The sequence below is a fragment of the Chroicocephalus ridibundus genome, chromosome 9 (genome assembly GCF_963924245.1).
Source record: "Chroicocephalus ridibundus chromosome 9, bChrRid1.1, whole genome shotgun sequence".
Lineage (NCBI taxonomy): Eukaryota > Metazoa > Chordata > Aves > Charadriiformes > Laridae > Chroicocephalus > Chroicocephalus ridibundus.
The window spans coordinates 30,878,041-30,905,108 of record NC_086292.1 but is presented as its reverse complement, the minus strand read 5'-3'; the positions used below and the strand labels follow the sequence as shown (position 1 = coordinate 30,905,108).

The following is a 27,068-nucleotide window of genomic DNA, read 5'->3' as shown; positions in this document are numbered from 1 at the left end:
AACTTTGTTATATAAACGATGATAGGATGCCCTGAGGTAAGTTCTCCTTTCTGAAGAAGAAAAGAAAACCTGATAGCTGCTATTTTGATAATCTCTTCCTGACAGGAGAAATTCTTGACCAAACCAGGAAGTAAGGCAGTCAGTAAAGCACCTCTCTGAGGATGTTTGTATTTGCTTACAGGAAGTGAATACTCTTGAGTTTGGACTTGAGATTATATAGCGACGCTGTAGGTGCATTGTAACACAAAGGAATAGGTTTCCTTATGTCATGAGGAAATAGAAGGAGAGCTCTACACCCCTTGTGGCATCTTTCACTTCTTTTCTGGCTAGAGTTATTTCGGCTTCATTTCTGCTATTGGAGCCTCAAAAATAGGTCATTCCATTTAAAAAGGAGTGAATGGTGATGTTCGTAACTTGATTTAATTTAATATGGTAGCGTGTTGACAACATCTGTCTTTCTGATTATGCTTGATTTTTCCAGGCATCTGAAATGTGCATGTAAGAATGACAAAAGAAATGTCCTGGAAAGTATTAAAAAAATGTGATACTTCAATAGATTTATTAAAAGATAGTGGCTAAAGAGCCCAGAAAACATATAGGTTTAGATTCTTTCAGCTTAGGGACCACTGGCAGTGCAAACTAATAATACAACGTTAAGGAAAAACAAAAATTGCCATGTGCTTGTGTTTTCAAAGGCAGGAGGACTCCATGCAATTAGAGGGTGTTACAAGTGGGAGCAGCAGGAATATGATTTGTGTGAATTCCTCTTCAGTTTGTTCTTTTGCTTAAGAAATAGTTCTGGAGGAGACATTTTTTGCCTAATGTCTAATATGTTTTCTTTGCTGGTAATGCAAGACTTTTCCTCACAGTAAGTGTATAGTACTTGACTGAGGTTTTTCTGTTTCTTTTTACAGATGCCAAGGATGTTGTGTGCAAAAGAGAATGACTGATTGATTGATGTTTCTGATCAGCTCAGCTGAAGATTAAAATACTAATTAAAATGTTATTCTTCTAGAAGAAATAAAAGAAACAAAAGAAACATCATAAAAATCTATTATCAGTTCTTGTCTTTAAACACCTGTATTCAAAGAGTAAGTAATGTTCCCCATAGCACACAAATGCTGCTTTTTAAGTAATTTAAAGCATTTTGACAAGATGATCTTTATGTGCTGCTTTATGCGAGAGAAAAATTCTGGCAAATGCAATGTACTTAATTGCAAGATTACGCTCCTAAATTTCATGTACAGTAAGTATTAATAAGATTATTTCTCCTTTCACTCAAAAGCTTGCTTTTCATATCAGACAACATTCTTAGGAGTGGAAAGGGAAGAATCTAAAATATAAATATGCATCTGCCATCTTTAAAGGGGAAAACACATACAGTAAGAATTTATTTATTTAAAATCACAAATGTGGTGGTGGTGCTACTGAATGTAAAACAAATCTAAGTGTAAAGTTCAGATTGGAATTATTTTAGGTATAGACCTGTGCTCAGTCACTTCCTGCCTGTATACTGAAGTAGAAGCATTTCAGACCCTCACTTAAGATGTCAGATTCAAGAGCAGTTCTGTATACATCTGGGGCTAGGCTGCCTAAACACTGTTCTTCTAAAGTCGATGACATTTCACATTGTCTTCAGTGGAAACAGTTAGGTTTATGCTGCTCACTTTCAAAAATGCATAATAATACTCAAAAGTATCTAGTTTATGGATTTGAAAAAATAATTTTAGTTATTTTCTAATAATTGAACAGCTAAATTCAGAGAACTAAATCAGCGAAATCATCTACTGTATAACTGCAGTTGTAATATATACTGTAAAATCAATCAAGATTTCATGAATAAATAGCAAGTCTACTTAAAAGCTGAAGAAACTGCATTATCTCTACAACATTCATACACACACTATAAGTAAGAGCAGGATAATAAGACAAGATGCTTCTCTCATTCCAATGAGAGACAGAGGCTGACCTCCATAACAGATTTGTGAGTCTGTGTAATAACTGGAAAGTGAGCTGTTCCTCTAGCAGTAGTATTTTTTCAGCACTGAGTTCCTGGGCCTGAACCCTATTAATAATCCACATGGCTCTCATTGCATTTACACTTGTCTTTTCCTCTAATATTTCTGTTACAAAGCCACTGCTGAATCTATTAGCATCATTTGCTGTGATTTTAAAAACTATCCACTGGACAATCTAGTTCAAATTCTGATCTCAAATACACCTTGCTCTTTACCTTGTTTATATTCGTGGTGTTAAACCAAATACCTTGATTTAGCAGGGAAGAGTGCTTGTAGCCTGATGAGTGTCTTCAGATTTGAATACCTGTGGGAAAATCTGTGCTAAACAAACCATAAAATTGGAGTTTAGGATTAACTGTAAAATCAATTAAAAGACCCAGACTCAGTAAGCAGCAAACATGATAAGAACGTGGTGAGGAATTTAGCTCAGGAGTATTCACTGATCATATCTCCCTGGAAAACAAGGGAACAAGGGCTACAGAAAACTTTTGGCTGGTATGTTTTTAAAACGCTCTTGAGGCTTATCATTAGCCAAGAACAAGAGATGTGTTCCACCAATGCAGAATAAATCAGTGCAATGAATGAAAAGAGGCTTTTGTGACAGAGCAGGGTATCAAAGTTTGGAGATGTCTTCATCCTCCTTGTACGTGCCTGGCTTGTAGATGACTCCTCTGTTGTCTTTGCCTCCCTTTTTGCAGCTAAAATAAAACAAATGTATTAAATAATTGTAATTCCAATGAAGGAAAAGCACCATTGGTTTCTTAAAATGGTTCATTATGCATTCATGAGATTATTTTTCTCGGTACCAGTGCAAATGTCACAGTAGCTTATTGTTTCAAGTATTTCAGAACACATTCTGGGTGGCAGAGTCAATGCTGATTGCAAAGGGCTCAGGCTGTAGGAAAGTTTGTTATCTTAGTCTTTTTTCCAGAATTTGGCTTTGGTGGCAAACAGTCTGGCTAAATGATCTCTTGTCAGTACAGATTTCTTCTTAAATGATCTCTTGTCAGTACAGATTTCTTCTTAAATGATGTGACCTTTGGGAGAGGTTTTTTCTAAAACTCCGTTCCTCTCTTGTTTTACTTGCAATTCTAGGAAAAAATGAAAGGATTCAAAAAGCAATTTGGAGCAGCAGAGAGGAGAAACAGAAAAACTGGGTAAGTCTGTTACCAGCCCAGCCTGCTTGTCCTGCTTAGTCTGGAAAGGGAGTTGCATTTCCTAGCTGCTTGTGGGAGCAGTCAGTACCTACAGTGGAAAGTGTTTTTGTGTTCTCCCCAGTACTCATGTACAATTCCCTATTTCCTGTCCTTCTATCTTTTCAGTGTTTACCTGAGCACTGTTCCAGTAATCATTATTTTGTGGAAAAACAATCTTATATAGTTGCTTTTTGCAAAAAAACAACCATTCCCACATGGCAGAATGGTGGCCACTGTGGCACAAGGCCACAGATAGTAGAGACCTTTTAGCCATATATCATATTTTGCTGACAATAAAATAGAGTTACGTTAGAGTATATGGTACAGGAGAAATAACATCTACAGTGATAAAAACAAATCAAAGCTTGTAGGAAGAGATCATATCTTACAGAGGATCAAACATTACCACTATAAAAAATGTACAAGGTTTCAGACATACAAGTTCTTTGTGTGAGAAGAAAAATGTGGTTTGATTTCTTTTTCTGTGATGTGACAGTCGGACATCTTACCTTTTCCTCTTTAGTAGCCAGAAGGCTACTGCAAGAATGATGAGAACTCCCAGAACGCAGGCTATTACAACAGAAACAAGAAAACCTAGGAAAAGAGGGAAAGCATACAAATCAGTGAATTAAAATTACTTGAGAGGAGAAGGTTAGTCTCTAATTTGTCATAATATTTGCATTCTACATCTGCAACTTCCCTGCAGCCTCCTCATACCACTTTGCAGTTATGGAATGGATGACTTTGTGTAGATGTATACTGGAAGGTCCTAATCCCACAACTGTATCAACAGTTCAGAATGATGTGAATTCAGGCACCTGCTGAAGTCACAAAGCCAACATGCAGGCACAGGCACAGCAGATCAGAAACTCTTTGGATTTCAATGCTATAATGTATGAGAGCATAAGCAAAATTGAAGAACTAAAGCCAGGCAACTAAGGATGTTAAAATTTGATGCCTTTTTTTTTTTCAAGGCAGAACACTGTTGAATGTGGACAGCTGAAGAGTGATGTGCTTTGTTGTTGAGAACATTGCATAAAGGCATCCAAGAAGGTAAGAATGAATTCAGAATATTAGTATGAAGTGATGTCATGTTTGCATTGAGATGTTAAGCATTATCATTTTAATGCCATCTTTGATAATGACCTTCGTATGCATTTTTGGCAATGAAAGTATTTTTATTTATTTTGGCCTTCCCAAAGATCCCAAAGGTGAGCACTCTTAACTGCATTTTCATAATTCATTTGCACATTGTTTTTTTATATTTTATCAAATGACTCTCTAAGCCAGATCAGAACCCTTTCAGAGTGAAGCTGACAGGTTTCATGTATTCCATCTCGATATTTTCTCTTATTAAATCAGCTGTTGAGAAAACAGAAATGTAAAAGGTGGAGTTTAACCTTATTCCATTTAACCCATTAGATGCTTTATTAATTTTAAGTCCAACTGAATAGAAGAAACTTGCAATCTATGGAGTTGAAGAAAAGCTGTACTTTAAAAGGGGAGTTTTGTTATAGTAAAGGTGTGTAAAATGGACAACAAAATATAACACCAAATAGAGAATTGTAGAAAAAGAGATTGTAGTTTGAAGAGGAAGGGCATGGGATGTTTCTGTTTTGATGAAAAGACCTTCTTGCAAAATTTAGTTAGATAGTATTTCAGCATGGTCCTAATAATAAAAACTAGGCACCGGTTCCCATTTAACTTGTGGGCAGTGGAAGGTTTGAACATTGCAATAAATTTCAGCTGCATGTATGTGAAGCTGATTTTATTGAAATAGATTGATAACAGGCAAAATACATTATAAACATGTTTGAGTTTTGCTGAATAATCTTTAAGATTAGAAACATTTTGAAATGTAGGATCTGTTAATAGTGAGCATGAATTTACATTTCAATTATTGGCATCAAAATGCGGATGACGGAACAGTTTGTATTTTTGATACAAAACACAGCTCAACGGCCCCATCTTGTGGCGTCTGTGCTCAGGTGAAGGTGGCAGCCCTCAGTCTTGTCATTGAAAAGGCAGAAAAGTTAATCTGAAAACCTGCTTTAGTAGGGGCCTAGGGTGTGCACAACAGGATTTCTTTCACAAATTTCTGTGGTTGCCTGGCCTAAGCCATGATTCTGTGTATGGCTTTTCCTTCCCTTCTTAATAAGTGTGCCCTGTTCCTACGTGTGGTACAGCTGGCTGCATCAGGCTGGGCACTTGCAGCCAGCAACCAGGTGCACTTTAATTGTGCTTTGACAGGAACCTTTTCTTTTTTTTTTTTCTTTTTTTTTTTCCTTGAGGTGAGGGGCTGCACCTGTGAGGGAGCCTTTGTGACCACAGTAGGTGGAATGTGAGATTACAGGGGTGATTGATTAATACCTTTTTTGAAATGGGTAGCACAATTTTCTATGGTTCACTGATGGAGTCAATGAGCTTTTGTAAGTAAATGTACTTAGACTGAATGGGGTTTCTGTTAAAGTAGCACTGAGCAATGCCTTTTGTAGCCATAGTGACCAGTTCTTGGGTGAGAACAGCAGTATGGGCAATAACCCATACAATTCAACTCTGGTAAATCATGCCAACTTTAAAGATACATTGAAAATGCTTTTATAGTTGGTGTCACCTCTGCATGGGAGCCAAATAATGTGGCTTAGCAGAGGGAGAGCCAAATGTTATTCTTGGGTTTGGCACTGTTTCACAGCAACAATTTTGAGAAAGTCACATCTGGGTCAAATTTTCCCCCATAGATGGAAACAATAATGCTTACAATATTTCTGTGAAATGTTTAGAGATTCCTGGATGAAAAGCATAGTATCTGGTTTTCAGTTACTGGGATCATGGATTGTAATTCTCTACCTTTTAGAGTATTGAGTGTGATTTACAGAGAGAAGGTAGTCAGGTGCTGAAAGGTCAGCTTAAGAAACAGATGGAAAACTGCGTTTCTCATTTCTGACTGACCAGTCTGACTCAGAAAAGCATAGATGCGGTTTGCAATCAGCAACATACCCTTGCCAATTCCACCAGGTATCGAATCCTGACAAATTGAGAGGGTAGAAAAAGTAAAAGTTGGATCTCTAGGATTCCACGGTGAACCGGTCTTAAACATAAGGTAGCTGCTCACTCCAGAACTTCTATTACTTCAGGAAGTGTTTCTGCAGTGGCATTGCTATAGTAGATTGCTTTAAGAAAGACCCTGCAGAGGAATCCTTACAGTCTCAGAAACTTGGCAGCCGTATTGCAAATCCTGATTCTGCTGTTTAATCTGACTTGAGCAGAGATTTGAAGGGGATTACTAAAATAGTAATTCAACTAGTTCTCTAGTTGGTACCCGGTGTTCAAGATTGGAAGTTTGGGAAGAAAGTTTTAACCCTCTTTATGGTCATAAGAATGCCATGGAGGACGGGGATATTTCTAGTTGGCTGATCCACAAAAGCAGAGAAAGGACTGACATACTCTAGTTCTTTCCCTTTTTCACTATTTAGCCATCTTTTAGTTTACTCAAAAATATCATTTGTGCAACTAATACCAGTTTGTATATTCATCATGGGGCCATTAAGGATTGTTGATGATTTAGTAAACTTGTAATTTTCTTACATATTTTGGTTAGAATCTAGCAACAAGAGAACTAGTGTAATTCTCATTTTAAAATGAGATTAAATTGAGGCATTGTTCTACAACCATTATACTCTGCAAACGGTGGCATAGGGAGTTGATAAGAGTCATGAAGATAGAATAGAATATTATGATTATAGCTTTATATAGTATACAATGAGAAATCAAGGAACAGAACCAGTGAAATCCCAAGTGTGATTTGTGTATGCCCTGTATGTGAGTTGTATATAGTCACAGAAATAACTTTTGTCTAATGCAGGCTCATATTACAGTCAAGAAAAAAGATTTCCACTTGTTACCAACATAATACAAACAGATCAGTTTTCTTAACTGATAAATTGATAGGGGGGTTGTTCTGTTAGTTATTCTTTGCTCTGAAGCAGTAAGATTAAGGTTATTGCTTACTGCAGAGAACTACACATGAGCAGGGATTGCAGAGACTCTTCATCATGCATAGCAGAAAGATATTTGTGATGTTTGAGAAGGGGAAAAATCCTGGTTTTTGTTAACACATGGGCTGATGCAGACTGATGTAAAATGTTGGTAGCCAATGGTGTTCAGTAGTTTGTTTATACTTAAATATTTAGCTATATGCTGCTAGTAATGGGAAAAATGGTAAGATACATTTGCAGCAAATAAGCGAGGAGGCAAATGGAGAAATGACAATGAAACCAGAAAAATGCTCCAGCTGTTTACTGGAAAAGACTAGTGTGAATGCTTACAGTCCTTTGCACTGTAGGCTCAAGGGGCTTGGGAACTTTTTTTTTGAGGTATCTGGGATGACTGCATTCCAAGCTTCCAGAATGAGGATTGGAGATGAAAACTACTCAGTTATTTTGAGGAAAGTCAATTTTCTAGGTCTTTATTTACAAACTGGAAGCTGTTAACAGACGTGAGGGCCCTTGAGAACCTGAGCACCTTTCAAGATGCTCAGTAAAAAGTACAAAGTCATATAGTGATGACTTTACTCATTGGATGTAACGTCTTCATCTCCTTAATCGTACATTAAACAAAATTGTATATTATGCTTTTTCTATGCACCTCAAAATTAGAAGAGATGTAACATTTGTCATTGGAGCTCTGGAGATTATGAAATGTAGAGATTTAATGCAGAGCTGGAGAATAGGAAGTCATGGCATGTGGTTCAAGCCATATAGTCAGTCAGCTCAGAACTGTTAAAAATTTTTTACTCCAGTAAAAATACAGGGAAATGAAGGTCTAAGTCATTAGAACTCAATGAAAGAAATGTGCTTAAGTAGCAAGGACAATAGCATCGACATACTTATTTAAATAATTACTAAGTTATGTGCAATAATTCCAGAGAAGGCACTCAAAAGAAACTTTGTGGTAGAATTATGTTCTTCTTATGGGAAGCTTTAGAAAGATTTTAAAATTTTTCCATGAGTAACGAAATGCTCCCCAGCCACAGAATAACTTCTGAAATTGTCTCTGGGTTTTATCTCAAAGATGGAGATTTGCTTCAAATAAGGGCCAAATGCTGCCAATGCTCCACACTGCTCTGGTTAGGAGTTTTGATGCAGCTAATCTGACAAAGAGACCAGCCAACTTTTGATGACAAATCTAAATCATCTCTGATTTCAGAGGAATGTTTTGTCTGGGATTTGTTTTGGATGATCTCTGATTTTCACTTTTCTTCTTTATAGCTTTAGAAAAGATATGCTATGAAAGCGACTGTCTACAGAGGGAAATGGCAAGAACAGCTACTGCAGTATGCCTGCAGGGAGAACTGTTCCCCGCAGTGGCTATTGTGTGAAATTTCCCAATATAGACAACTCCTGTGTTTTCCATTCTTTCATCTATCCAGTGAAGAAACTAGCAGGCAAAGTTGAAATCATGTGCTAACATGTTTTATTATTTTAAAAGTTTACTGCTTGGCCAGTCTTTTTTGTGAAGTTGTTTGTGAAGTTGCTTTTTCTTTCAAAAATCTTTTACTCTCAATTTCAAACAGTATAGTGACTTGCCTAGATTCATCTGCCTTCAGTGCATGTGCCAGCTTCACAACTGCTTAAAAGTATTTATTTGCAAGACAACACAGAAATTGGAACAATACATTTTGCATAAACAATATACTCAAATGCCCTACTGTGGGGCACAGCTAAGCTTCTCACCACATATGCAGATTTTGTGCAACCTCCCTCCTCTCCCAAAACCTATGCATTGTTGTTGTGTAAGATTGCATAATTAAGCTTTCAAATCAGTTCTTCCTCATAAGATGGCACATTTTTTCATTTGTAACACTGGATCATACAATCCAGTGTTATGAATTATTTTTATTTGTCAAGTTTGAGTTCCTCAAGGACCTCTTCTGATTCTATGTAATTTCCCCAAAACCGTCTCCCTAAAAGGCAAAGTTGTGATTCCGTTTAAATATGTGATCTGCATAAAGCCAGTCCTGATATTGCTGAGAACCAGCAAAAGTCACTGGCCAGCTCAAGCGCTTATGCTGACTGATACAGCTCAGCTGTAGAAAAATGCTTAGTGTTTGGAGTGACAGCAAATATTTCTGCTAAGCATGACAAGGCCAAACATGTCTACCTTCTTTTATCTCCTTGCCCTTGATCAGAAGGGTTGCAGGGCTTGCCTGATACTCATTGTGGAAAAAAGCCTTCTTATATACTCTTTGAATACCTTATTCTCATACAGTTGCCCATGCAACAATGCAGTAAGAGGAGAAAACAGAACAAAGTGATCTGTGGGAAAGTGAGACTTCTATATTTTTGTAGTGGTACAGTGCAACAGGACTTTCAAGTTTACGCAAAACACTGTTTCTTTGCATAGAAGCATTCATACAGCTTACCTTCACGGAAGGAGGTAAAAACCAGTCTTTCATGGAATTCCTGAACATTTCGGAAGTTGTCGACCATTTCCAGCGGTTCTGGGTCGTCACTCTCTGTGCAGTACATGGCTGTTTCCAGTGCCAGTAACTATAAAGGGAACCACCCAGTTCAGCTCCCAGAATACAGAAAAAGCAATGCCAACGTATGATCACTGAGTGTGTGTCTTTGAAATCAAAGGGACAGTCAAAGGGAAGAGTTAAGTAATTACGTAATACTTAAGTATTACATTGCTGTGAGCCAAACACAGCATAATATGTAAACAGTGTGACATCGCCAAACCCATACCTGTATTTTGTTTACATCCTGATAAAATTAATCCTGCTTAGTAACTATCTACCAGGAAAACTGGATGGGAGAAAAGATGGTGGCCCTTTGCAGCATGTTCTCCCTAGCACAGTCTAACTCCTAAGCAGTACTAAAAGCTATTTTATGAAAGAACTCTCTACTTTCGTAAAGACATGATCTGGCAGAGAGGACGAAGTTAAGAATGGACTTTCATAACAAGGAGCATGCAGTAATTTGATCAGAGATTTTGATAATAACATTTTTCTCCTGTGTTTATAATTAGGTGAATCAGAAGATAGTGATTGAGAGTTTATAGTCTATGTAAGTGGCCACTTAAGAACAAAAAAAGTTAATTAGATGAGCATAAAAACCATTAAGTTAGAGAAAAGCCAGGGGATTCAAGACTGACAAATAACACATCACATGCTTTATGGAAACTTAAAATCTACCCAACCTATCATAGGATCAAAGTGGCACTAAAAAACTTAGTTAATAGGGTTCAGACATGAATCCTGAACAAAAATGACCATGAAGTGACTCATGGAAAGACTCAAAGCAGGGAGTAAGTACATAGTGAAAACAGAAATTAATCTCACCTGACTGTGAGTTTTTAAGATGATACTATACCAATTGCTATGCAGTTGTCTGTCCTTTATTTATTCTGATCAACTGAAAATGTGCTAACCACAAACCGAATAGGGTATTGATTTATGTCAGTTCTTTGCTATTCTTCCCACTTAAAGGATTTTAGCAATGGTCATCTTTCAATCGTACAGGAACATAAAAGAAATCCAGGAAATGAGAATATGTGTTTACTGTTCTTTAGCAGACACAAAGCAGGAAAACACGTGCCGTATTTAAACTTGCCTGCTCTTGTGAAATTTTAACGGGGTGTCGGAAAACTGTCCAGAGAACACTAGGGTAGCAAGGAGGAGTTGTCAGTGATCCTTCATAGCGGTAATACTCATCCAGTCTGTCAGGAAGCAGTGCTCGAACATTGAAACCAGGGACTTGGACCGTCTGATCTAAAATAGGGGATTCGTGTTAAATGCTGCGTCATTACTACACAGGTAGTGTACCAGTGATATGAATTTGCTTTTCATTAAGTAGGATGCTTTTAGTCATATCACTAGGAAAAGAAAAATAAATTTTAACAGACATGATCTTAGTTTAAGAAGGGATACAGCTTTTTAGGTTTCCTATGTACAAATCTTGTCTTAGCTGCTAAATCAGAATTCTGTAAGATAAACTGTGGCCCTGTTAACCAAAAAACATCTTATGCAAGAAATAAGGCTCTGTCAGAAACATTTGGTGCATGCTAGCCATACACTCTTCACATAAAGGCACTGCGTTTTTAAGTCTTTTGCAGCTTGTGACAGATTTGCCTGGGTTTTCTGGACTGTTTCTTCAGCTGGTTCAATCCCTCTCAGGGTGACATTTGATACTCTTAACCATTCTCAATCCAGTTGCAGGCTTACAGACACTCACCCTTGTATTTCACATTCCGGAAGTGCTTGAAGATTTTTTCATAGGACGGGTTGAAGGGTCCAATCTGTAATGAGCAGATTATTAACAGCTGTGCAAATCACCGCAGTCTGAATATGAGTCTTTGCTTCTGTGCACAGCAGACAGCAGTATCTGATGGCCTCTGTCATAAGGCAAGTGTCTCCACTGTCCAGATATTCATATACTAGAATGGTGTAAGTACTCTTTTTATGCAAAATATTAATGCTATCCTCAGAACCCCAATAATATTCTTACTTGCCCCAGAGCTATTAGAGCTGCTTTGTCATAATGCTGTCTTAACAGCTGCAGTGTAGACCTCTTGTGTGCTCTTGAAAGGCCCTATTGCCCTTGCCTGTTCAGCATGCTGTGCAAATGAAGAGAAACCATTCCTTCCAAGAACATTGCAGGCATAAGTTCCCAACTGACAGGCTTCTCAGATCATCTACTTGTTTCTACTCAAAGCCACATTTTTCCACCCACAAACATTTTTTAGTCTGCTGCTCCTTACAGTACAGGAAGATAAAGAATGACACTATTGGGTACCGCAGGGCTGCTGGCAAGGGCTATAACTCAACTATCTGGCAAGGGCTATAACTCAACTATCAAACAAGACCACATTTTTCAACTGCTACCAGCAGCCTTTCAGTGTAATAATCAATGACTTTTTTATGAATTCTTTAGAGTTGGTGCTTAGCAACTCCTTTGACAACCAGACATAGTAAACTGGTGTCCTTAGCTCAGCTGTAATAGCCACCATCTGTCTGAAAGTTTTTCAAAGACCTGATCTTCATTGTTCCCTTATTTGATTTTTAAACACCATTGCATGAAAGTAACCAGAATCCCAGTATTATTACTTAACATACTATAAAATACTCTGTCCATTTTCAACAGCTGCAACTTCCAAATGAACTGAAATTTAACACAAAATTATTGTCAAAGTCTTAGAGCTACTAGGAAGTGAGCTTGGATAATATGAATGAGAATTAAACCTTTGTCTGCTAACTAGAACATTTTCACTTTTGTGATGGAAATGTGAAAAACTGTGTTTTCAGGGGTTTTTTATCCTGCAGAAAATCCTCACATTTAAAAGTTATCTTTATAGGTATTTTTATTGAGGAGTTTTAATCCTTGAGAAAAAGGAGAATTACACATGTACAAGCTTCTAAAAATTTTTCTTTCAGATCATCATTATCTTTAATTGCTTGTATGTGGGGCTTTAGAGGGAAAATTGGAAAGCTGTCCTTCTGTCATCTTAAAAAGGCACTGAATTTACTTGTTTACTGTAATCTGTGATTCAAAGAATCTGGGAAGTTTGCAACCTGAAGCCTGTGGTCAAATCCTAATTACATATAGTGGCCAAAGCCAGGGTTGTGTCTGCCTGTGCCTCTCTGCTGTGTTTAAACTGCTTCATGATACAACTGGCAGCTTTGAGTAAGTGAGCTTGAAATTCACTGTTGTCTATTGTTTGATAAACTCTACTAATACTTAGTTTGAAAATGAATGCAAAAATGGATTTAACATAGCGGATGTTAATTTACTGAAAAAAGTAAGGATATATTCAGAATTCCTCTTTTCTTAAAATTTGTTCCTGTTTGTGTATGTGCTGCTGGAATCTGGCCCTTTTTTGTGTAAGAGATAAGGAAGAACCTTTATTCAGCCACACCATCTTTAAATAATCTAGGTAATTTTGTACGTTAAATGTCTCTGATGACTTAGTGATTGAAAGCGTATTCTAAACAAAAAAAAAAGGTCCAGCATCCTACCTCAAGAAGAATAGCCAAAACCGCCAGTCCATCTGCTTTGTCCATTGCTGCTGTTATATCTGGATATTTCTCAGAGTTATAATGTACAATATGCAGCTACAAAGAAGGAGATACTATGTTATGGTAACGTCTGGGGCATGCTGACATTTCTGCTTCACAGCTAAAAAAGACCAGTGCAGCCACCTCAGGCTATGACAATAAAATGGGATCCTTTCTGGGTGTAGTGGTAAGATCTTTTTAGAGAAAAGCGAAAGGTCCTTGGAACTCCCACTCCCAGCCCTGCTGTAGCTGAGTTACCCCCTTCTCTACATAAAGGGGGGAAAGAGGATCGATCACTTCAGCTTCAAGGCATCTTGACTGTAGTACTCATAAATTTTTATGAAAAAGTAACACCTTAGCACTCTTGGGGCTCTCTGATCTTTAGAATGCAAAATTGGTGTTAAATGTAACTAGAGAAGAAATAGATTCCTAAAGTGCTGCTATGCAAGCAAATTATTCCGACTGATTTATCTTTTAAACATTTTGGGGTAAATATCCAATTGGTACTGCTTTTCAAAATCTATTCCCAAATCCATAATTTAGGATTAGAAAAGATAGCAAATGGTTCTTCACTGGATAGAAGGAGGTGAGCAAGGGTGGACAGAGAAGCGATGCCATGCAGCTAAAAGATATACCTGGTTTACAGAGGAGAACCCAGGTGTCAAATATCTATCAATTTGCTTGAAATTACTGAAGTGACCCAGTGCCAGCCCTGAGTTTAGAACCTAAATTCTAACTCCCTGACTTGTGGCATATTCATGACAGTACATCAGAGTCCATCCTTTCTGGGGTGCACGATGCATTTTTTTTTAGGATATACTCAGATCATAAATACTTGGATTAAAACCTTGCAGCCTTTTATGGTCATATACCCAAGATAAAGATCCCACTTTGAAACAGTGGGACCTGCCCAGCCTTCTTTGTTTCTGTCCCTGGTCTGAGCTTGTCTTACCTCTGCTGCAAAATGCTTCCCACTGACTGTGTGCTCTGAGCCTTCTGACTTATTTCTGTTTCCCCAGTGTAGGTGAAGTTGAGATGCCGTGTATTCAAACGGGAGGTTTCTGATGTACATAGTAGGCGACAGATACATTTTCACTGTAAGCAGACCAAAACCAGATAGGAGCAAATGATACCACAGCTCTCAAGCACAGGGCAAATAAGAACACTGTGTCTAAGTATATTACATATCGAGCATGAGCAAAGCAGATTCTTAACTCAAATCCATCTTAGTCTGTGGTAGGAGATAAACACTTTAGTTGTCTTTAACCCTTTGTAAGCAATTCAGGAGAATTTAGAATGTACCCTTTTTCTATTTTCTTAATCTAAAGGAATTGAATGTGAGAATTGTTGCTAATGGAAATCTTTTTTCTCCATGAAGAATGCAAAATTATCTCAGTCTTATTGAAGAGAGTTATTGACGTGTCGAAGCAAAACTTTGTTTCACTTGCCTTCTTTCCATCCTCTTATAATGGTTGAAGCTGGCTTAATAAATTAATATTCTTCATGGTATTTTTAAACTCATGTTGAACTTCTCTGCCTCTTAATCTTCTTTTAGGAGCATACGGCAAAACCAAATAAACTTCTCACTCCCCCCGAAACCCAGAGCATTGATGTCAGGCAGCATGATAATCACAGGCCTTAAGAACTAGCATTTCCTCTCTTGACGTGCCGGAGGGAGACCTTAGTATGCATTACCCTCCCTTCTGCTCGCTAATGCTCTCCAGCGTGGAAGATGGGCTGGGTTATTTTTTTTGTGTAGAAATTACAGTAGTAATTCTCAACACAGCAGAATCTGAGTTGTTCACTTGAGAAGTTTGGTACTTCATAAAGCAACGGTTTATGTAAAGAATAGATCAATTTCTTTGAAATTTATCTTTATTATTTTCCAGTGTGAATACAATTTATTTCTGGAGTGTCCCAGACATGAAACAGGGGAAACAAAGCTCAAAACCTTAATGAAATAATAGCTACAAACCTATGTATTTTTAAGCTAGTGCTAGAAAAGCTTTTTTTTGAGCTCTACTGTTTTCAGTCTAGCTGAAGTAGGTAATTGTGTCTGGATCAGCTGGCCGGTGAAGCACATTAATTATGGCCGGTGAAGCACATTAATTATATGTTGGAATGACTTATACTGTAATACTAACCATCCTACTGATTTCCTCTCTAGTCATAAGAGAAGATAGCAGCAGATGGTATAATGATCACTCTAACAGAGGCTAATTTTTTGTTACTCAGAGCAATTAAGGTTTGTATCTGAGTGAGGTTTCTAGAGTGGGTCACATGTCCCTTGCTTTCTAGGAGGGCTCTGACCTTAGAAGTGAATTCCTGTTTTTACCAAGGGACCTATACATTTTATCTTGGCTTTCATTAGAAAGTAGTTGAACTTCTTGTTTTAGGGGCAAGATCTGGCAATGTTAGTCACGTAGAGTCTACAAGGAATTTGCTTTTACCTGTATGATTGTTATTGAGGGACAGCCTCTCAGTGTTGTTCTTTTGTCTCCACCTGCTCTCTGGCACTGTTGAAGTCCACAATGACAATGTTTCCTTCTCTGCCTGTTGCCTGTCACTTACATCAGCCTAATACATTCAACTGTGACAGTACAATCTTTCACTCAGGACCAAGAAGGGCTCTTAGGAAAAGAAGGTTCACAAGGAAAGGGCGTTACAGCCATTCCTAGTCTAAAGCAACCTTGATGGAGAAATTGATGAAGAGGAAAACCAGGAACCATGCCCTAAGAGGCTGGCCCTTACTGAAGAATGGGACTATGATGTTCTACAGAGCAGTTTTACCCCACTGAAAGAGTGAGGAAAAAAAGATGTATGCATGATGGGCATCTTTTAACCAAGCATGCCAGAGAAGAGCAGAAGCAGAGGCCATTTTATGACACAGGTTCTTTTGATGCTTATGCAATACAGGAGGATACAAAGAAGGAGGGCCTTATAAGTGTGCTTATTTCTATGTCTTCAAATGTTTCAGGAAGGAATAAAAAATGGTGGGATTAGCTTACTGGTATTGTATATTGTGTCAATATAGTTAGACCTTTATGAGACTGCGGCTTCTCTGCTTTTACCTACTGTAGTGACACTTTGATTTGGTTCTATAGTGGAGGGCATGTTTGTATACTATTTCTAATTATTTTTCTGCCTTTTTATCTGCCTTTCTTACCTTACAGTAAAGAGGTTTCTATCTCAAACCATAAGAACAGAATGGTGCTCCTAGCCTTTTTTTTTTTTTTTCCCCCTCCCTCATGTAATTCAGCTGAGCTGCTTTGATTAGTCTGGCATGTCAAAGACCCATATTTTATCAGTTTATCTCTTTTAACAGAATCACAAAGTCTGTTTCTGTTTCGGAGCACTCCAACCAAACTAATAAGAAAAGCGCAGGAATTAATTTTGACATGCCTAGAGTTTACTTAAAAACCACAGTCAATTTGGCTTACTGTGAATCCATTTGTACTTAGTACATTCCCAAGTTTCCCAAGCCTGTTCTCTAGATGTAGGTATGCTGATGTGAAAGCTTCATCTGATAATCAAAGTAGTTTACCCATTAAATAAAAAAATCATGAGCTCCAGCAACTCTTTCCTTCACAATACCTTGCTGTCCTTGAGCTCCCTTACCTGAATGACCATTATTGGTCAATGTAAACTGGTCAGTGGAGGGCACATTATAGCCTATGAATTCTAAAGGCAAGAGATTAGAATCATACTGGAGAATATCTTTGTGGAAATCTATTGGCGATTGGAATACTCCTCCACAAAATGGGTATTTCTTTGGCCAGGCCTTCTCTCCATTGGGACCTGTGTAAATTAAAAGAGAGATACATTTGTTAAGCCTTAAATATGCAATTAATATAAAAACTCCCCTGTTTCAACCTTCACCCAAAATTTGGAAAAGGAACCTTTTCTGAATTTTTAAGATTTTTTTTTTAACTTAATTTCATCTTTCCAGTGTGCCGTTAGAAAGAAAAGGGACAAATGCCAACAAAAATCTCACTTTGCTGCCCCTCGATTTTTTGACAATCTCAACTGCTGTTACACTCTTGGGGAACTGCAGGTCTGGCAGCTCACCAGGTGAGGCTTGCAGGCAGCAGCGCCACAGCCCACCTCAGTGCCTCTCACCCTCTCGTCATGGTATTGTCTCTCTGCAGAGCCCACAAGCGTGACAAGTAGAGTTTGGATCTGTGACAGCGTGTGGATTATTTACTGGCATGAATTACTTTTCCCTATAGAAGTAACAGGCATATGCACAGTAACGCAGCTATTCAGCCTTCTGAAGAGAATTGCTGAAAGAAGTGACTTCATGTTGGCAGAGGAAAGTTTCCATACTTTTCAGTACATGGAAAGCTAGACCCTTATAAACTTTTCCTTATTGTACAAACTGTCTGGCTATATCTAGCAGTATTGCATAACCCACAGTGAAAAGCTAACTTGCAAAAATGGAAGGTGTTATGATAATTTGACCTGCAATAACTTGCTCAAACTCTGGTGAAACTTTTCTTCATCCCAGCCTTTTACCTTAGGCAGGATCTACAAAGAATAGATAATATCAAGAGATTTTTAATTGTGTCTTTGATTTAATTACACATTAATAGCTAGCAGCTGTTCACAAGCTGTAAGCTGAGACCACTTGGATTTAAATACCAAAAGCAGTACTTGCAACTTGTGTTTCTCCTTGACTTTGAAGATTCATCGTGATTCTTCTAAGGCAGGAAGGTCTTTTAGGATGACCCAGTCTGATCCGTATAACACAGGCTATGGGGCCTCCCTGGATTAATTTCTACTTCAAGGAGGCCTTATCTTTCAGAAAGGAAAAAAGGTCTACTCTTCCTTTAAGCATTGCAGGTAAAAGATACTTCATTAGTGCCCAACGGATAATTACGTTCCTTGGCAGCTTGCCAAGTAATTATCAAACACTGTGAGTTTGTCTAGCTTTGACTTCGTTTGGATAGTAATGGCTTTTAATCCTTTGCTTAGAAATGGAAGAGCCTCCTGTTAGCATACTTTTGTTCCCCATTGAAGTACTTATAACACAGAGGACATAGTTTCTCACTTCTCTTAAGCTAAATAGATTGAGTTCCTTGAGTCTTTGGTTAGAAGGCTTCTTTTCCAAACCTATAATATTCCTTGGGGCTTCTTTGAAGTCTCTCCAGTATGTTAACATCTTCCATGAATTGTGAATGCCAGAATCTAATGTTAGATTGGGTCATCAGTGGCAAAGCAAGTTCAGATCTTTTCTGAAGGAAAATTAACAGTCAGGAGAATATTATTAGGGGCTCGTTTTTTTATGGGAAAGACAGTTTCCAAGGATATGGATAGTAGAGGTGAATCTGACTTAAACATACTGCATGCGACAGAATTGGCAAGCTCAGTTCTGGTGCTCAAAGACAGACTTACTTCCTTGTTAAAGCTCTTGAAGATTATTTGAGACGTAGGTTAGGACATGACATTGTTTGCAGTGTGGATACTCAGACTCAATCAGTGCTTTTCAGTATAGATAGGCCTTGATGTTGCTGTAACTTACATCTTTGACTCCACTGCCAATCACATTAATTGCTCTCCTCTTAGGTCTTCATCTTAAAGTTATTGAAATTCTTGTTAAAAGCTAATAAATGTTATGCTGACATAATAGAAGACTGTTGTACTATCCTCCACATATTTTTTAGCAAGTAACAGATCCATCCAGAAGAGCATAAACTCTCTGGGATATACACACTCAGTAATATTTCACAGGAAAATATGTATCAGGATATACCGGGAAATGATAGTTTCTTGAGGACAAAACTTGATGTGCAAGGCAACACTGAAATTTAACACTTTCCAGGGAGCTAAGACTACAGCAGTGTAAAAAAAATGGTGAGAAGCCTTTATTGTAAAGAGAATTCAGTAATTTTAAACAGTTTGGGGTTTCTGTGTACTGATAAGATAGTGAGTTTGCAAAAAGACTTTAATATATTACATGTGATAGGTTTGGAAACTTGATAATTAAATAGGCAATTTTTAATTGATGTATAAAATAGAAGTCTAGTCCAGCCAGTGGAAACCATATCATGAAGTACCACTCACTTTTTCAGTACTCTGTTGGGATGAATTGAAGGCCCTTAAGAGTTGGCAACAGAGTATGGGAACTTCCACACCTATGTCAGCAGTTCAGAGTGGAAACTTTTGTCTTTTCTATAAAATATTGTAGTTATTGTATTCTTTATTTGCCTTGATCTTTACTAAAGATTATCCTTTCCTTCATATAAATCTGCAACTCCACTCACAGGCCCCTAAGCTACAGCAGTTTTTGCTTGTTTTTCACTCCTGCTCAATTAAAAAAAAACAACCAAACCAAACAAAAATCCTTTATTGATACAAAACCAGGTTTTCTGGAAATTCTGCCACGTAGTCTTCCTAATTTCAGTGCCTCAAAACTTCTGTCTCAAAGACCTGAGCTCACTGCAGCTTGGGTTTGCATATGTGAAATTAAGATTTCCATGGTAGATAAACTGCACAGCTGGAAGGCATTTCTCAGCTAGCTCTGTTGAAAATGAATGATTGATTGTGAACCAGATTTTCCTTTTTCTGTGCCAGCACATTCAGATAAATTCAGCAGAGATCACATTGTGTTTACAAAGGTTCTGTCCGATCATTGCTGAATAAAGAATAGCATGTAGATGTATTAAGATTGGCCTACACTACAAGTCCCAAAAGGTATTAGCAAAACAAGTATTGCAAAAATATCCTAGTTGTTAATTTCCTTCTTTTGTGACAACATCTGTGACAAAGGGAAAGACCCAGGCATCTCAGATGACATTTGCTGCTATGAAGATTCTGTCAGGACTGTGCCAGCAGAGCAATAATTGTGCCATGGGCCTGTCCTACCCACCCAACACTAATATTCAGCTGTTGGAGTGAGCAAATTAAGGTATGGAGCTGTTGATATGGGTGGAAGTGAGACCTCTCCTGCTACCACTGCTCCCAGTGCAGCCATGAACATTCCCTGCTGTAGGGAGTGGAAACTCGGGTTGCTCAAATCCAGCTTGGGGGCTGCCTTCTTTTACTTGAATTTCCAGGACTGTGTTGCCCTACCATGCTGTAAATAAACCTGAGCCTGGCTGTGCCCTCATGGCTATTTTATAACAGATGTCTGTAAATAAAGTACTAATAATTCTTTGGATAGTCTTGCTGCCCAGCTGCACAATGAGCTGAGCAAAATACCCTCAGCACCGTGGCTGCATGCATCCATTGTATCATCTCCAGTGACAGCTTTTAGCTTTCCACGCCTAAGCCTTCAGCCAGCCCCGCAGCCCTAGTGTTTCTGGGTGATGCAGGACGGATGTTCCTTTAGGAACAGCAGTGGTGTCTGCTCCCAGGATGTGTACATTGGCTGACTTAAAAAAAGAAGAAAACAGGCCTATGAGACACCAGTGTTACCAACAGACTTTTGCTCTGATGGTGAATTAATATTCATGTTGCTCGAGCTTCTCACAGGGTATCCAGGTTCTCTTGATCTGAAGTAAACTAATGTAGTAGGATGCATTAGGCCAGTAACACAGGGAATGTCTGTGGTATTTTTGCAGCCAGGCAGAGCACTCTGCCCTGTTTTCAGCCAGCTGGAAGCTGTACGGCTGCCGTTAGCCCAGGGCTGAGTTAGTAGTGAAGACTGAGACTGCAGGCTCCCTGCCACAGTAACATGACCACACGGTTTCCATTTCGCTCAGAGCACAGGTGGAGCTTAGTTATACTGTTCTGTGTACACGTATCCAATCTTCCACAATTGTGTCCAGAGGGAAGACTGTGAGACAGGAATTGCCAAGGGCTGTAGCTGTCTCTGCTACTCCATTCAAGTGCTGTATGAGAAATTTTGGGCATGTTCTAGTGTGTTCACTAAAGCTGGCATTTCCTAAGGGGAAGCAGAGGGGTCTTAGCACAGGTTCTCAGCACCTCACTGAATCGAAGTACAGTATTTGGCAACAGTAAAACTAAAGAGTTTGCAAGTTCAATTAGCCTGATGTCTGCTAACAACAGTTCTTGTGTTTCCTCACATGCTGAAACACGTTAATGATTTTGTTGGCACTATTACTTTAAACTTGGCTGTAAAGCTAGTTTTCTCCACTGTAGCTTGTCCCCTCTCGAGGAGTGATTCTTGTTCTTTGATTTCTTTCCAGCCCTCTTACATTACAGAAGCAGGAAGCCAGAATCCAAAGGATTGAAGCCCAGCTCTCCAACTCTCTTCTGGGGTGGAGGACTTCTGTCCTGTACCTTCCATCCACACAACAACATTGCCAAAAACTGCATGCACGTGCTGTCCTGAGCTATGATGCATCGGAACAATTTTTTTAGTGCTTTAACTGAGAACACTTTTCTCATTATACACTTCATCTACTTTGTTCATTTTACAGAAGGTGAAGCATCCCATCAGAAGACACAAAGTAAGCCTGTGTCAGAGGGGGCTGAGGGCTCATGCCCTAGCTCACTGGCCTGTGCTGTTTCTTCCAGGCACTTTTTCTTGGGATCTATACAAAAGTAGTGAAATTAGGAAGAACGAATAGCATCGCTGCAGTTTGGCTAAGGAAGAAGCAAATAGAGGAGAGGTTTAGCTTCCATATTTATTGTATCTAATGCAGTAGTTTCCATTATAACCAAGGCAAATGGTCATTTCTTTGTAAAGCTTGTGCTGAAAAGTAGTGCCTGATCACATTCAGTGTCATCTTGCTTTGCCACCATGCCCTGAGCTGCTAATGCTATATCAGCATTCAATTTTACATATTGTCATACTGATCAAATAGAATTCTCAGTGACAGTCAGCACCCGGGTTTGTCCTCCAGCCTTAATCTTGTACCTTGACCCTCATCTTGACATCAGTCTGCACTGTAATTATAATGGCTTGACTTCCTTTCCCTTCCTGTTGACTTAATTTTAGTGGGAGGCATTGCGAAGTGCTGCAGGGATAAAGGTAAATGGTGGAAGGTGTAGGCTGCCGTAAGGAACCAGGTTCAGTAGGAGAGTATGGAGAGGCTCTTTTCTGGCTGACTGCAGTCTCTCTAATCACTGTTTTTCTCTGTGCAGATCAACGTTCTACCTCTGCTTTTTTCCAGGCATATGAAAAGAACTATTATGTACAAGTTCAGTTGCCACTTTAATTATTTGAAGTTGCTTTTATATGTTTTTCTAGATATATTTGAAAATCAGTGGTTGAAGGAAAAAAATAAGAATCTATTTTGTGCACCTTCCCTCTATCCTCCAGTACATGTTAGAAATCAGCCTGCAGGATGGAAGTGCTTAACAGGAACTGATGAAGTTGGGCACTGAGAATAGCATACTCTGAAATAAAAACTAGTACCTGAATTCCCAGAAAGGGAGAAGTAGCTAATTTAAACAAGCATTACCCTGGGAAGGTGAGCAAAACTTCTATTTGATGGTAGAAGTCTTGCTTTCCTTACTACCCCGCAGGGTTATGTTCATCTGACGGCTGCTGTCAAGGTGGGAAACCCAGGCTTTTGTTATTCAAACTGTGTCAAGCTGGTTTTTTCCTAATGAGAATGTGAAGTATATGTATGCATACTGGCAGCTAGATTAATACCTATAGACATGCAGCTGACAGTTTTCCTTTGGCTTATGTGAAGCGAGTGAGGTAAACTGGAGCACAGCCAAAGGGAGTAGTTATTAGCAGTAAATTCAATCTCAGAGGTTCTTTGTGTTGTCTTGGAGCCGCACCAAAGGCTTAAGAACTGCCTACCTCTCTGTGGGCACGTGGCATATAAAACACTACTCTGAATGAGGAAAAAACTGGCCAGAGGATTTGATCAATTAAAAAAATATCTCTAGGTAATTCTTCCTGAGCAGCCATCAGATCCTTCTTGGTTAGTAGCTGATTTAAAGGACTAGTGTACAAAATAACACTGCTTTCCTGAATAGAATTTATTCTACCTTGTCAGTGCTGGGATTTTCAGGGAGCTGAGTCTCCAGTAACATGATACAGGTGACTTGCTGAACTCTGACTTTACTTAAAAATGAAGACCCACGTGGGTAGGGAGAGATATGCCCTTTGCAGAACTAGGCTGAAACGTGCTGCTGGTCTGTGACTGGTGAGGAAACAGAGGGCTTTGGAGAACCTCTGCAGTTGTAGGGCCAGTCTTAGTCTGCTAAAGTTCCTGTCATTCTGCAAGGCAATTCAGAACCAAATAACTGACTCTTACTCAGCCAGATACGAAACGTGATGGATGAATAACACTTCAAGACAATAAGCCAGATGCAAACCTGGGTAAAGATAGTGAACCCAGTAGGTTGTCACCAGGATACATTTGGCATGTTGTCCTTAAAATACAGAACAAAGCCACAACTTAGTATGTACAAATTAGTTAGTACTTACCAATATAAGACCATTTTGACCCTGTTTAAAGACAAAGAAAATATTACTGTGAATATTTGGAATTGATCATACTCTGTAAAAAACCAAATTGCCACTTAAACCCATGTACTGAATTTTGCAATACTTTTATCTGTCTTTCTATCCCCAAATGTTGAGCAAAACAGACACTTTCAAAGATTACGAACCCTTCTCACCCAAATTATAATTATCCCTGTGATCCTGCCCTTAGAGCTTGACTTTCTTGTGGTCACTTAAATCCTGGAGCGAAACTTTTGTCATGTTTTGGTTTTGGTTTTTTTTTGGAATAGCCACAGACTCTGTTTATAGGTACATCCCTGACTTTTTTTCTGGTTAGGAAACTAAGATGTATAAATAGGGTGTAGTTATAATGAACCCCCTCATGCCTAGTTGAGGAGTTTGAAAAACATCAGTGGATTGTCAGTCGCTGCACTGGAAAATGATGGACAGTCATTTCTGTACAGCGGCTCTGGGATTTGCCAATTGAAACAGATAGGAATAGACGGACTTTGAAAAAAGGGAGTAGGATACATGAACCCATGTAACTCAGAGAATCCTGGGGGGTTGAGTGAGTACTAAATTGTTAAAGTGATCAATATTCATCCATTGCTTAAGGAACTGAACTTGGGACAGTGTCTCTGCATGCCTTTGGAAATCTCTTGACTTACTGCATGTTCTTTTAAAATTATGGTTTTTTGTGTCCCGAAACCTACTTACAGTCATTCAGCTAGCTGTGTAATTACAGGTGCTTGTCCTGACAGACCTGAACAGTTTTGGATATCAGGCTAATGAAGATCTTTACTCTCCACAAATTTAATTTTATTTCTGCTTAGAAAACAGTCCTGAATTACGAGTCTTGCAAGCTCCCCATGTGCCTGTGTGTGCGTGCGTGCGTGCAGGCAAATATTTATCCTTACATGCACATGTCTGCTCAGTACATGATTTTTGGCTACATTTCTTGCACTCTAAAGCGTGATCACAGATATAGCTCTTCTCCAAAGAATGTTGTATGAAATGTTTGGGATTAATTTGTAAGGATGTGCAAAACAGCTGCACTTATGCCTTTTGTATTGATATGTGCTGGGAACACTAAGCTCTCTGCTTCCAGTTTGTTGGGATCAGTGTGTCTTGTTCTTTTTTACTGGAATTTTCAAAACGAGGTCTGTGTAATCATCCTGGCTGAAGTCCCCTGGTTCCTTTTGTAGAAGAATTCACGCACTGTCTTAGATTTCAAGATGAGAAACCTCATTCTCCTCTCCCCTTCTCTCTGCTGGGGATTATTTCTTACTGAGGTTTTTTGGGGGTGCTTGTGTCCTCTGGTCAGCACTTTCTGTAGGTAAAACTTGCCTGAAGGCAATAACTGTCAACAGGTTTTAGAAATCGCCACATCCTCATCTGAGCAGGGTTTGAAGAAATACTGGCTTAACTACAATAACTACTCTCCCCTCATGCTCTTACTGCCTATTAAAATTCATAAGAAGTGTCAAAACTAGTATTTTTATAATCTAGAACAACCTTAAAACAGTCAAGATTTTCAGTATTTTGGGCCTTTATGCCAACAGAAACAAAAATAAATGAAAGCTTAAAGTCTTTTGCCAAGTGAAATTTTCATTAGCCTGTGAGCATTTTGATGATCTGCAATTCACTACCATTATGACTTTACTGATGAGTGCAATAATAGCAGCCAGTGCAGGTAGGGCTGAGGCATATGTAATGCTTGGTTCATCTAACTTAGATCAGGAGATGAATAGATGACCAAATGGCAGAATCTTCTTGATTTCGTCTGAATGAGCACGTAGAGCTGCAAAAGTGATTTGCTGCCACCCCTCTCACTGTGAGCAAGGTTGCTATTACCTTTATTCTGATTGACAATGAAATGAGGATGAGGCAGACTCTCACACAGCCTCCCAAAATAGGAGTCTGATTCACATTAAGAAGGGAACTATCAACAGCTTTTTATTGTGAGCACTCTCCTGCCTCGCGTCCTGCTGGGGTGAGGGCTGATGAGTAGCACAGTTACATGCCCATGTACAGCAGAGGAGGTTCCTAGAGCCAGTGTATCTGTGTTGCACTGATCAATATCCAGGGAATGAATATGTTTCCAATGTCACTTGGGAAGTGGGAATGCTTTTAGTTGTGATAATCAACATCAGTTGTGTCTCCGACTTGGGAAGATGTCAGAGACAGGCAGATGTTGTAGCTCTTGCCATTTCTTGGCACTGGGTGTCTAATTCTAAGATAGGAATTCTCCAGCATTCCCTTCAGGATGTATTGTAAGACATACCTTTTCCACACATCCTTTCACTTCCAAACCTTCTGTGCTGTCAGAGAAAGCACCTGGAAAGCACCAAGCTTTATTCTGTTATTCTGGGAAACATCAAGCTCTAGGAGCCTCTGCCCTTCAGGTGGGAGATTCTGCTAGAGAATATAGCCATTTTTCGGAGGATATATGCCCAGAATAAGAAGGTGACCTTAAAAGTTTGAATTCCATCCCTTATGTAGCTCAGGCAAAAAACCCAGTAAAATGCTTGTCTTGGCAGAGCTCTGTCTGAAGCTGACTGCTCTGGATTACGCTTCAGCCTTCAGGATTTGTGTCCCATGAATATATGTGCTGAGTAAGTCCTCTCACACAACCCTTTACGATTATTCTCCCTCGTATCCTATAATCACACCAGGTGGATTGTAATTAGCTTAAATGGATGAAAATTTATTATAATCAACTTGAGTAGATAAACATTAACTCCTACAAAGAGAGTGAGGAGTGCTGACCTCCTACAACTGGTCCTGTTTAAATATAAGAGAGTGAGGTCTATCTAGTACATGGGGTGCTTCACAGGGATTGCATTCTTTTTCTCTGGTTTAAAAATAAACAGGGCAGAGGGAAAAGTGTGATGCTTCCACTAACTGAGAAGGGCCAGTCTCACCTTCATTCTATGAGAAACAAAAAAGATCACAAAGCAAGGCATACTTAGCATGCAAGAAGTCTGTAACACAAACTAAATCAGAGGACAAATTTCTGTATATATTAGAATACTTATTCTGAGAAATTGAAGGATACTAAGGATACAAACAGCTGTAGACTGCAACAATATACAACTTTGAGCATGCTATTGAAATAGTAATAATTAAAAGATGCCAGTTTTCTTCATACATTAGCTGCCATAAGTTACAAGTGACAATAAAATAGAAAGCTGAAAGACTTTACCATTCAACGGCGCTTGCACTGAGAGTTGTATCTTTAGGAAGAAAATAAGCACAGTAGCGACTGTGACTGTACTGAAGCTCTTGACTGACATCTCAAGGGAAGACTTATAATATTCCAACAGTTCACAGGTTTCTCTGCGCTCTGAAGAAACTCTTTTGTAGATATGTGGCAAATAGCAGAATGCACATGTACAGAGCTTCTGCTAATGAGTTATTGCCCTTCT

General features: G+C 38.8%; 1 protein-coding gene across 2 annotated transcripts; it reads right to left on the bottom strand.

Annotated features, from left to right (window-relative positions):
* Positions 1 to 316: 316 nt before the first annotated feature.
* Positions 317 to 27,068, bottom strand: CA12 (carbonic anhydrase 12). Of its 2 annotated transcripts, none has more exons than XM_063346322.1 (10): positions 26,846 to 27,068; positions 23,623 to 23,643; positions 16,887 to 17,066; positions 14,221 to 14,363; positions 13,230 to 13,325; positions 11,449 to 11,512; positions 10,828 to 10,985; positions 9,636 to 9,762; positions 3,724 to 3,808; positions 317 to 2,716 (listed from the first exon to the last, which is right to left on the bottom strand). In XM_063346322.1, exons 1-10 carry the CDS (start codon positions 26,934 to 26,936, stop codon positions 2,632 to 2,634), a joined length of 1,050 nt encoding a protein of 349 aa, XP_063202392.1. In that variant the 5' UTR covers positions 26,937 to 27,068; the 3' UTR covers positions 317 to 2,631. The 2 variants fall into 2 exon arrangements, with proteins under 2 accessions (XP_063202392.1, XP_063202393.1); XM_063346323.1 differs by lacking the exon at positions 317 to 2,716 and adding an exon at positions 3,019 to 3,109.